Consider the following 12,514-nt stretch of genomic DNA (forward strand, 5'->3'; position numbering starts at 1 on the left):
AAAAAAAAAAAAAAAAAAAGAAAGAAAAGAAAATTGTGAGGAATTACCGACTTTAGTTTTTGTTTAAAAACAAAAACAAAAACCCTTCCTAATGTATTACAAAGAGACTCCCTAAAAATGTTGAGGAAAAAATTTGTAACACTAAAAAATAGTAGGCCAGGTACTGTGGCTCATGCCTGTAATACCAGTACTTTGAGACACAGGAGAATCGTGTAAGCCCAGGAGTTGGAGACCAGCCTGGGCAACACAGCAAGACCTTGTCTCCACAAAACAAATAAAAAATCAGCCAGACATGGTGGCAATTGCCTGAAGTCCCAGCTGCTCAGGAGGCTGAGGTGAGAGGATTGCTTGAACCTGGGAAGTTTAGACTGTAATGACCTATGAATTCCAGCCTGGGTGACAGAGCAAGACCCTGTCTCCAAAAACAGAAAAAGAAAAGAAAAAGTTTATTTTTCTCTCATGTTCTGAGGTCAATGGTCTCAATAGGTTGTATAGCTATTTTTGAAGTCACTCAGGGGCCCAGCATCCTTCTAGCATGTTGTTCCACAATCTCTAGGACACTCTTATTTGCAGGGTGGGAGAAGAATCATTTCGGCTCCAACTGGTGGGAAGCAAAGAGGCCAGAGAAGCAGGCAAGCTATCTTGGAGCCTCACCTGGAAATGACACCCATTTGAGTTCACAACTCACTGACAGGCACCTGGCCACTTGGTCAAACCTGACTGAAACAAGACTGAGCCATGTAGCGTAACTGTGTGCCTCAGAAAAGAAGGATGGATTCAATGAGGTAAGCAATGAGTAATCGCTGCCAAAAAGGTATCTGGAACAATATAAAATGCTCATGATTATGAAGTAGTTGCCATAAAAGGCAGGATAATGGTTACATTTCAGCAGGGAGAGATTTTAATTGAGAAGTAAATTTTGAGGTGTTGGCAATTTAAGTGGTAGTTACATGGATGTTCTCTGACATTAATTTAAGTTTTGCATTTTTAGTGTTTTTCATGACAAAGCGTTTTTAAATATCTATACCTGTTTCAAAAAGATGTAACAATCCAATCTTTACTGAATGTGTATCTTGAGTCACCTCAGTCAGTCTAGCAGATAAGAAAATTAAACCCCAAAATGACTAGTATCACAGGTTTAAATACAGTTTGGTGTGACTTAGTGTTTTTAAAAGCAAGTATTCATAGTTTATTTCCATTAATTTCTGAGTTTAATTTCGATATTTATTTGGTATGAAATAGGCTCATGGAAAGAAAAACTAATTTACAATATTTTTCTTAGAAGTAAGAATTTGACATAATAACAGCTCAGTTATTATGTCAAACAAGAATCCAGGAGTCAATTAGAACTTTAGGTCCAGCATTACTCATCAATGATCCACCAGCAATCCAACTTTAATTTGGATTCATATGATAAAGGAATGAAACTGGTAGAATCTGTAGTAGAAAGACACCAAGGTGCTCCTATAATCCCTGCCTCTTGGTATCAGGTCCTCGTGTAACCCCCTGTCCCTTTGAGTGTGAACGAGACTACTGATTAGCTTCTAACCAACAGAACACAGCAAGGGCAGCAGCATGTATGTGATCACATTACATAAAACTGTAATGTCAGTCTTGCTAGGGAGACTTTTGCTGGCTTAGAAAAAGTGAGCTGCAGGCCAGGAGCGGTGGCTCACACCTGTAATCTCAGCACTTTGGGAGGCTGAGGCAGGTGGATCATGAGGTCAGGAGTTCGAGACCAGCCTGACCAACATGGTAAAACCCCATCTCTACTAAAAATACAAAAATTACCTGGGCACGGTGGCGTGCGCCTGTAATCCGAGCTACTTGGGAGGCTGAGGCAGGAGAATCACTTGAACCTGGGAGGTGGAGGTTGCAATGAGCCAAGATCATGCTACAGCACTCCAGTCTAGGCAACAAGAGTGTGACTCCGTCTCAAAAAAAAAAAAGAAAAAGTGAGCTGCCTTGCCATACTGTAGGTTGCCCACAGAGAGGATCACATGACAGAAACTGGGGATGCCTTCCAGACACCAGCAAGAAACTGAGACCCTCGGTCTGAAAGTCTACAAGAAACTGAATTCTGTTAACAATAATGTGAGCTTAGAAGAGAATGCTTCCCCACTGCAGCCTCGGGAGAGACACCAGCCCTGGCTGACACCTGGAGTGCACCTTGCAGAGGACCCGGTGGAGTCAGTACAGACTCCTGACACACAGAAACTGTACAACAATAATTGTGTCATTTTAAGCCAGTAAACTTGTAGTAATGTTACACAGCAATAGAAAATACAAAATCCTTATGAAAATTTCACTATTTTTCCCAATCTAAGAATCGAGAGAAAAGTGGTATATCTTTTTCTATTATCTTCTCAATAACTTTAACAAAAACCAGGATTTTAACATTTTAATGGGGTATTTTATTTTTAGAGATAGGATCCTGCATTGTTGCCTAGGCTGGACTTGAACTCCTGGACTCAAGTGATTGTCACAGGCATTAACAGGGTATTTTAGGACAATGACAAGAGTTGACAGGAGATGGACTATCATAAGTTTTTCATCAGAGCCTCATATTATAGCTGGCAGAGGCATTTCATTATTCTTACCAGTTTTTGAAGGGGAGTATATTTCCACATCTATCAAGTATATACCCACTCTATTACTCAAAAAATATACGGAATAATAAATGTGATTATGATAGTGTTTTACACTGTCAATTGCTAGGCATGTAATTCACACTCAAAAATTCTCACCAGTTTATTAATGACTTCTACTGCAGTAAGGTATATAAGCAACAGACCAAAACGTTAAGTGCCACTGTATCTTAATCAAGAAGCTGTGTTTATAAGAGCTTTTGTGCTAATATTTGGCAACGCTCTCAATTATTTCATTTCAATTTCATCACTCAATTATATCTCACTCACTTATGCCTTATTTTGTAGAAAGAGAAATCAACCACAAATTATTGACTCAGACTTACAAATTTAAAATAAAAACTACTTTGCTAGTTAGCAAAAAAACAAAATAAAACACCAAAAACCCTGATGTTACAAACATTTCAGTGACATCTGTGAGCACAGCACTGCTTTTACTATTGTACCACGTCATAAACACACATGGACTGATCCAATAATCCTTGCCACCTAAGAGTTTACATTTCTATGGCAGTATAATACACATATTGTCAAAAACCTATCTCTTGCTCACCACACACAACAGCAAATACTATGTATGGGTTCCATGACCTGAGAACCAAGATTAAAGCATCTCTTTTGAAGACAGTGAAAGACCTAATCCAGGTTCTAAGGGAATGTTTGACAGAAACACCTGGAACAAGGAAGAAAGTGTTACATTTTTAAAGCAACGAAGGTTAAGGGCACATGAAAGTTAGTGAGGAGCAGCTCAGTGTACACTAAATGAGTGTAAAAGGGGTGGGAGATGGGCTTCATCTGTCTACATGCATTCCATTTTCAATTCTTAGACTTTAGAATAATTAACATTCAAAGTATCAAGAGAGAGAAAGGTTCATAAAAATTACTTACTCTCTGTACTCTTTCCCCAAGTCTTAGAATCCACTAAATCACCTGAATGCATAGCAGACATAATCTTCTGAGCAACACTGGAGAGCGGTGTCTTACAGAGATCAAAGCCTACCAATGCCTCATAATTTTCCATTTTCACAAAATCCTAAATGTAAGATTAACATAAGGTAAATACCCATATATTAATTCTAAGACTTTAAAACAGGAAACACAATGAAGTTATTTTGAAAAATTTATATACCGACTTCAAAATGTCTATATTTATAACCATAGAAAATAGGCATCAATCATCCAATAATATAGATAGGATATTAAGAAAAAAGCAAAATAGAGACTTAATCCAGGTATCATAGTAAACAGACATAGAACTTATTTTCTAGGTAACCAATTTAGAAGCAAGCAATTTACTCAAATACTTCCTGAGATTTGAAAAATGGTATCAAATCTTCAAATAAATCTAGTAACACGATTATAACTGACCTGGGTAATTATGGCAGACACACAGCTACCATCCCTGCCTTGATCAGCCCCGCCGGACTCCTGGGCTGAGCAAGTGAAGTTCTGGATGGGGACAGTATAAATCAAGCATTTAAATTGGGCAGGGCATGACGGCTTACGCCTATAATGTCAGCACTCTGGAAGGCCAAGGTGGGTAGATCACTTGAGGTCAGGAGTTTGAAACCAGCCTGACCAACAGGGTGAAATCCCATCTCTACTGAAAATACAAAAACTAGCCAGGTGTGGTGGTGTACGCCTATAATCCTATCTACTCGGGGCCGAGGCAGGAGAATCAATTGAGCCGAGATCATTCCACTGAACTCCATCCAGCCTGGGTAACTAACAGAGATTCTGTCTCAAAAAATTAGTTAATTAAATAAATCAAGCATCTGGCCACCCATCTAAATAACTGACACTAATTTAAACAGAATTTGCTACCATAAACCAGGTGACCTATTTTCCACATTATTGGAGAAAAGAAAAATTTTAAGTAAATTCTCTATCCCAAGAGAGAATAGAAAAAAATATACACAACAAAAAACTGTTGCTCAAGTGATAGGGAGCTGACAGCAAAATCTTAAACAAAATTAACTGCTACAAAGTTAAGGTTTACATAATAAATGCAAAATTTTAAATAACAAACACAATAATTGGCAAAATATTTTTGTTCAATGGGTTGCAAAAATCAAGAGGGTTAATCGAAGTATGCCTGTTTTCTGATGGTTATAGCTTAAAAATTTCACAAAGACCACCCCAAATACATAGTTTTTAGACGGGCATTCTGTACTACAAGCAGGTAAGGAACAGTCTTGAAGGTATTCCTACAAGGCTCACATGGTATTTATCACAGGCCGTGTATAAATTGGGCACTCAAGAAGCATCTAATAGCTGATGAGCTACTTCAAAATTATTTTAGACCAACTCTTAAAATATTTTCTGGTTGCCGAAATACCATTATTAAATACAATTAAACATTTTTGCTCTTAAACTGATTAAAATAGTACCACAGATCTTTTGAACAACCACTTTTACAGAATTTTGAAATTAAAATTTCAAATTTCATTTGAAAGTCATTTATGATGTATAAGTCACATTTAAAGTCAAAGCACTGCTGAGCTATCTTGCAGAAACTTTTGAGTCCCCAGAATTCAGACTCTAAAATGAATGATGGCCAATAAAGTCAAAATATTCTGTGGTACAAGTAGAGATATACAAACAGACTAAAGGTCTATAGCAGGGAATTATGAAGGAATACAATTTGAGCAGCACAATTTTATTTTACAGTCAGATATGAGGGGACTTGGCTATTTCACATACTAAGGTCTACAGATTTTAAAATGCTGACTAGAAGTTCAATACATTTAAAAATATTTAAGAGTAGCCAGGCATGGTGGCTCACACCTGTTAATTCCAGCACTTTGGGAGGCCGAGATGGGTGGATCACGAGGTCAGGAGATTGAGACCATCCTGGCAAACATGGTGAAACCCCATCACTACCAAAAATACAAAAAAATTAGCTGGGCATGGTGGCGCACGCCTGTAGTCCCAGCTACTTGGTAGGCTGAGGCAGGAGAATCACTTGAACTCGGGAGGCAGAAGTTGCAGTGAGTCAAGATTGCACCATTGCACTCCAGCCTGGCAACAGAGTGAGACTCCATCTCAAAAAAAAAAAAAAAAAAAAAAAATAAAAAAACAAAAAAAAAAAAAAAAAAAAAAAAAAAATTTAGCAGCAGAAAATTTCTATTTTTAAAAAGAGATTACTGTATTAAAAAATATTTGCATTATGTAATAATGCTTTTTCCTTGTAAGTAAAAAATTACCAGGACTAGTATCACTAAACAAAGGCTTGTCATAAAGTACTGGTACTCTGAATGTACTACATGAGAAAAAAGTCAAATTAATAATACTTGAATTCATCAAATGAAATGTTCCATTATCCTCAAATTTAAAAAATTTCGTAATGTTTATTATACATAGTCTCCTCCTAATAAAAGAGCATCAGTAATAAAGATTCAGTTTTCAGTAATTTTCAATCTTCAAGACTAACAGACTTAATTTTTGATTGGGTTTCTAAATTCTCCACAATATCTTTCAGATAATCTTCATCTTTTAAAAAATATACATATAATTCTCTTTCCATTTGATGTAATTTATTATTTGCCAAAGTTTTTCTTTTTGTCTTCACATCAGCAAGAATATCAGTGAGGAGATGATTTAGTTTATTCATTTGAGATTCAACTTGATGAAACTGCTCTGTTAACTCCTAAAAAAGGAAAATAAAAATAAAAATTCAAACACTTTATTCCTAACACCAATTATAAAATTAAAATATAACTTACATGGAAAGACTTTAAACGATTTAATAACTTCCCACAATTTTAGCAATAAATCTCAATTTAAAATCCATAACAGGTTAATTGCAACAACTTCTGATAATTTTAAGCAAACCCTTCCTGAAGAGTACTTGATATGTAAGTTGTTCTGTGTATTCATATATTCAACAAATATCATTGTGCCAAGTACTGTTTTAGAGATTACTGATAAAAATGAACAAAATCTCCCTCATGGAGCTTATATTCTGCTTAATTAATCAAATATTGTTTTAGCCTATTCTCTGTTTATTCTAGAAAGAAGGTACAGAATATAAGACCAATAAAAAAGAATTATCTAAACACAAGTCTCCATTTTTCATATTTTCTTACCAGATATAATTACACATGATATTCTACAAAAATCATCTTGACTAATCATGTAATTTTCCTGCTCAAGAATCTAGCCATGCCAGAACCTTCACACTTATTATAATAAATTCAAATTCCTCAGTTTCTAGCATTTAAACCAGATTATTAGCAAGTGTCCATAGCTTTCTAATTAAGCATTTTACTTAAAATTTTAGCCAGTATCACCAAAGAGGTTTTCAGAAAATCTGCTGCTCTAACTACCCTCAATTTTTCACAGCTTCTCAGCATGGTCCACAAGCATCATAATTATCTGAGGTACTTGTTATGAATATAGACTCCTGTACCCCACATTAGACTAAATTACTTAATCTCTGTACAGGACTAGGGACCTGCATTTTGATATGCTCCCTGATGATTCTAATGTACAAGTTCAAGAATGACGACTTAAGACCTGTCATAAATGCCAATTCACAGAGCAGTACTTCTTAAAATACATATTTTTGAAAATCAAGTAACTTTGATATTATATCTACATTTAGTGATCTCCTCTAAGACAAACTTGGTAAACTTGAATATAACGAGAAACAATGATCTCATCTTTACCTTCAATTAAATACTAAAAATCACATAATTGCTAAAACAGTATTGCTACAGATACTGAAGTTCAGCTTCATTAATAACAGAAACACAAAACTGATATGGCATTTTATATCACATTAAGATAGAGAAAAACACTAATGATACCCAGTGATAAGACTGCAGTGAAATTACCATATTTTAGTAATTACTGGATACATGTTTTTCATATTTGAAATGAAGATGCATCTTAATCAAGAATCTCATTATGATTGTTTCTGGCCAGGTACTCTTAAGAAATACTTTCTCACCAACATTCTTGATATACAATGTGGAAAATTACAAACAACTTTGAGTCAAAAAAATAACTTAGAATTGGACACTGAAATGTGAAGCTTTAGAACTACCCTAACCATTTAAATTATTTTTCTCCTTTTAACATATGTCCAAGAGTGGTATGATAAAAATCTATGTCTACTTATACCTAAAAAGATATTTTCTAGTAAGTATGAAAAACAAAAATTCTTAATAAGAAAACATTATGTCAGTTTAAGAGTTTTTTGTTTTAGCAATTCATAAAATGATGGTGTTCCTTATGATCAATGGTGTCTACTAGACACTTAAATAGCACTGGTAGCATTATAAACTCCTTTAAAAAGCAGTACAAAGGCAAAAAAAAGTATATATATCGCCCTAGCATAAAAAACCCCAATGATCCTGTTTCCAAGAATTTATCCAGATGGAAGTATCCAACAACAAGCTACATACCCAAAGATACACAAAGATACTGATGTTCAAGAGCAAACAAAAGAAAAAAATGAAGACTATCAAAATGCCCAGTAACAATAACCATGATGGCACAGTAATTAAATCAATAGGGTACAGTTAACATTAAAAGAAAACTATTTGGAGAGTAAAAATGTTTATTTCATCATGCTAAGTAAAAACAAAACTACGGTCTTTGCTGAGGTTCTTTAGAAGTTAGCACCATGGCAGAAGAAATGAAGATCAAAATTAAGAACTACGGAACTGTCCCTTTTGACAGCCACTCACCAACCAGAACCAGAACATGAACTGCTGGCACAACTACCTGGGCTTCTACCACTCCAAGAAGGTAATGACTGCTAAAGAGGATGATGTCTCTGTGTGCAAATGGTACTGGCATGTGTACAAGTCCCTCTGCCCCATATCCTCAGTCTTGGCCTGGGACAAAGGCATGTTTCTTGGGAAGATCTGAACTGGTTCCACCCCACCTTTCCTGTTTTCCATCCTTCTCCCAGGGTGGTAAAGGGGGCCCTGGGTACATGATGATCCCTATCCTGGGTCCATGAATCAGGACTTAATAATAAAAACTTACTGGACACGTATAAAAAAAACTATACGCCTTATAATTACGAAGCAAAAGAAAAATGGCACAGGAATATTAATATGAGACAAAAGAATATCAAGACAAAAAGCATCATAGGAATAGTCATTATGCAATGCTAAATGCTTTGATTCACTGCAATTTAAAACCACCAGGATAATTGTTCACTGCAATTTTAAACTTGGATATAACTAAAAAAAAAATAGACTCAAAATACATAAAGAAAAAAATGATACAAAACTACATGGAGAAATTCTGAAATCCACCATCAGAGCAGAAATTTTTACACAATTCCCAATATATCAAGAAGGCAAAAATCAGTAATGGGAGACCTTTCAAAAAAAACCATCACAGATACCACTTCACACCCATTGGGATGGCTATTTTAAAAACTGCAGGAAATAACAAGTGTTGGCAAAGATGTGGAGAAAGTAGAACTGTGCATCTATGAAACATACAAGACTATCATAGCAGTGTGACCTATAGTAACAAAAACTGGAAATAACCTAAATGTCTGTCAATCTAACAGATAACTACATTGTGGAATATCATATAATGGAATACTACCTATACAAAAGAGAAAACTGAATGAACTATATAGCTTTACATGTATCAACATGAGTAAGTCTCAAAAACATGTTAAGCCACTGAAAAAGCAAGCAAGTCATTGAAGGACACATACCATCAATATACATACCATCAGTATAATACCACCAGTATAATAACAGCATATAAAGTTCAAAAACATACAAAATTAGGCTGAGCGCATTGGCTCACACCTGTAATCCCAGCACTGTGAGAGGCTGAGGCAGGCAGATCACAAGGTCAAGAGATCAAGACCATCCTGGCCAAACCCTGTCTCTACTAAAAATACAAAAATTAGCTGAGTGTGGTAGCATGTGCCTGTAGTACCAGCTACTCAGGAAGCTGAAGCAGAAGAATCATTTGAACTGGGAGGTAGAGGTTGCAGGGCACTGACATCACACCACTGCACTCCAGCCTGGTGACAGAGCGAGACTCGGTCTCAAAAAACAACAACATATACAACTAAATATACAGTCTAGGAATATATATATATGTGTGTGCATACGTGTGTGTAATAAACTATACATAAAAGCAAGAAAATGATGGACAAAATTAAGCATGATAGTTACTCTTTGAAGAAGAGAGGGGAATTATATTAGGAGGGGCATATACCAGTAACTAAACATAGAGGATTTTAAAGATATAAAGGCAATCTTAGATTTGCTAAGATGAGTGAAAACAATAGAGGTGTTTTTTTCTTTTTTAAACACTAATATACACATTACATATCCTTTGGTGTCTGAACAATTGTATACATTTTTAAATTTCTGTGCATACTCATCAAAAACTATCTGAAAAATATATTTATATGTGAACAAAAATTAGGAGATATAAAAATATATTTTATATTAAGGCAATGGAATTGGGGTAATAATTTCCTATTGTTAACATTTTCTTTAATATCTTTTACAACAAACTTTTTTTTTTAAAAAGCATTTTTAACTACTATGGCAAATACCCACCTGATCACTAAGCAGAAGCTGATTTCCTCCTTGATACAAAGCATCACAAAGCATGTCCACATCATTATTTAGTTTGGATAGAAAGAAAGAATGTTCTTGAGCAGATACTGCCAACTGATCTTGTACTAAAGAAACATTCTGTTTCAATTTCTCAGCCACTTCCTCAAGGTTTCCATGAGTTAGAAACAATTCTTTTTTCTTGTTCTCTCCCTCCAAAAGTTGGTAAAGCCTAAAATATAAAAGTTAAAAATTTTAAGTCAGAATTTTCAAATAAGTATCATTTTCAAAATTACAATCCACTGTACTGGGGCATTTGTGGGGATAGCTAAGTAACAACTTATAAAAATATTGGGCCGGGAAGGGTGGCTCACACCTGTAATCCCAGCACTTTGGGAGGCCGAGGTAGGCAGATCATGAGGTTAGGAGATTGAGGCTGTCCTGGCCAACATGGTGAAACCCTGTCTCTACTAAAATACAAAAAATTAGCCAAGCGTGGGGGCCTGCACCTGTAATCCCAGCTACTCAGGAGGCTGAGGCAGGGGAATCACTTGAACTCAGGTGGTGCTGGTTGCACTAAACCAAGATCACACCACTGCACTCCAGCCTGGGCGACAGTGAGACTCTGTCTCAAAAAAAAAAAAAGTGTGTGTCTGCTAAAATCAAGCAACTAAAACCACTCTAACTGTAGTACTATTTCAGTACATACATATTCTAACTACTACATTAGCTATACATTCTATTACTGAATTCCCAGCTTCCCCACCAACCAAGTTTTACATATAAAATTCTTTTAACTTTAGCTGCCACTAACATACTTCAAAGTGCACTTCGGAGATACCTCCAAAGAAAACACTTGTTTCACAGAATATAACTATGATGTAGTACAAACAGGCTATGGCTCATGTCTATAATCTCAGCACTGTGGGAGGACTGCTTGAGCCCAGAAGTTCAAGACCAGATTGGGAAACATAATGAAGCCCCATCTCTACAAAAAAAAATTTTTTTTAATTAGCCAGGCATAGTGGCACGTGCCTGTAGTCCTAACTACTTGAGAAGTTCAGGTGGGAGGATCGCCTGAGCCCAGGAGTTGGAGGCTGCAGTGAGCTATGGTCACATCACTGTACTCCCACCTGGGCAAGACAGTGAGATCTTGTCTTAAAAGGAAAGAAAAAGAAAAGGAAGGAAGAGAGAAAGGAAGGGAAAGCAAGGAGATAAAGGAGGGAAGGAAGGAAAAAACAAGCAAGCAGGCAAGCCAGCCAGCAAGGAATGAATTTGAAACAGAAGACCTAGGTCTAGGTCTGAGTTTTCCGGGATGTGAAACCCAGGGCAAATCGATCTTTCAGACTTATTTCCACATCTTAACTATGCCACATCTTAACCTACCTATATTACAGGATTGTGGTGGGATTAAAAGAGAAAAACTGAAAATGTAAACAATGTAAAATATAAAGATGTAAAATTAAAACAATGTAAAATGTAAACAATAAAGAGCTACATAAATAGCTATAATAATAAACTTTTGCTACTCCAGTTTTGTCTGTATTTGGTTAGCAAATTAAAATCTTGATGAGCCATGAGCCCACTTTAATATGTCAAACATTAACTGCAGAAAATTATTCTACAGGACAAATGGAAAAATCTGGGATAGCACCCTCCACATATCTTTAACAAAAAAAGGTCTGCTCTTTTTCTCAGAATTGTTTTAAAAGTTATTTTATCAAGTTGTAACAGACTTCCTAAAACTAGTTCAATCCCAAAGCTGCCAATTACAGTCTTATAGATGTAACTACACAATTCCAAGGGGTACCATTCACATAAATCATGATGTCAATGGTAACCCCTGAAATTGTGCAATGAGGCAACCCTATCCAGGCCCCTCATTTTATTAACATGAAAACAAAAAGATTAGATGTTTTTACCCTACCTGGAGAAAAATGAGGAGTAGGAGCCAGATTTTTGAGGTCGTAAAGACTACTTTAGCCCTCCAATTTTCAGCATCCCTGTGCCATCAATTGCTCAGACATCCAGATGAAGCTTGGGAGCTGGCATTCATTCTCAATCATTCTCCTAACTAAACACAGAAATGAAGTCTTCTCCCCTCTCCACTGTTACCTTCTCCAAATGCAGTCAATCCCCTGCCCAGCAATACCTACTATGCTAAGCTATATTCAAACTTCCTGCCCCAAATCTAAAATGAGATATATAAATAATGATGCCGAAAGGAGAATGAAACCCATTCATTCTTCCAACCCATCCACTTCAGGTATAAAGTAGCTACTTTTAGATCTAACATAAATGGAAAAGGGAGCA

At 36.0% G+C, this 12,514-nt stretch overlaps 2 protein-coding genes and 1 long non-coding RNA gene across 5 annotated transcripts in view; 1 reads left to right on the forward strand and 2 right to left on the reverse strand.

The window, feature by feature from the left end:
• The window catches only part of POLN (DNA polymerase nu), a 157,990-nt gene extending 153,699 nt beyond the window's left edge, over positions 1-4,291 (reverse strand). The window contains 1 exon segment of the mRNA XM_017539023.2: positions 3,537-4,291. Within this exon segment, the coding sequence (XP_017394512.2) occupies positions 3,537-3,669 (133 nt within the window). The 5' untranslated portion in view covers positions 3,670-4,291.
• On the forward strand, positions 297-2,112 carry LOC108311580. Of its 2 annotated transcripts, none has more exons than XR_005201940.1 (3): positions 297-335; positions 574-785; positions 2,028-2,112. It is a non-coding gene; the product is annotated as an uncharacterized LOC108311580 (long non-coding RNA). The 2 variants fall into 2 exon arrangements; XR_001828281.2 differs by having other exon boundaries at positions 1,980-2,084.
• Positions 4,292-5,973: 1,682 nt separating the features above from the next.
• The window catches only part of HAUS3 (HAUS augmin like complex subunit 3), a 10,345-nt gene continuing 3,804 nt past the window's right edge, over positions 5,974-12,514 (reverse strand). Inside the window, exons 4-5 of one of the 2 annotated variants that reach the window (XM_017539020.1) lie at positions 10,205-10,433; positions 5,974-6,297 (exon numbers count right to left, since the gene is read on the reverse strand). In XM_017539020.1, the coding sequence (XP_017394509.1) occupies positions 6,064-6,297; positions 10,205-10,433 (463 nt within the window). In that variant the 3' untranslated portion in view covers positions 5,974-6,063. The remainder of the gene's footprint in view (positions 6,298-10,204; positions 10,434-12,514) is intronic. The other variant, XM_017539021.2, reaches the window with a different exon arrangement.

This window comes from Cebus imitator, unplaced genomic scaffold, assembly GCF_001604975.1.
Source record: "Cebus imitator isolate Cc_AM_T3 unplaced genomic scaffold, Cebus_imitator-1.0 Scaffold117, whole genome shotgun sequence".
NCBI lineage: Eukaryota > Metazoa > Chordata > Mammalia > Primates > Cebidae > Cebus > Cebus imitator.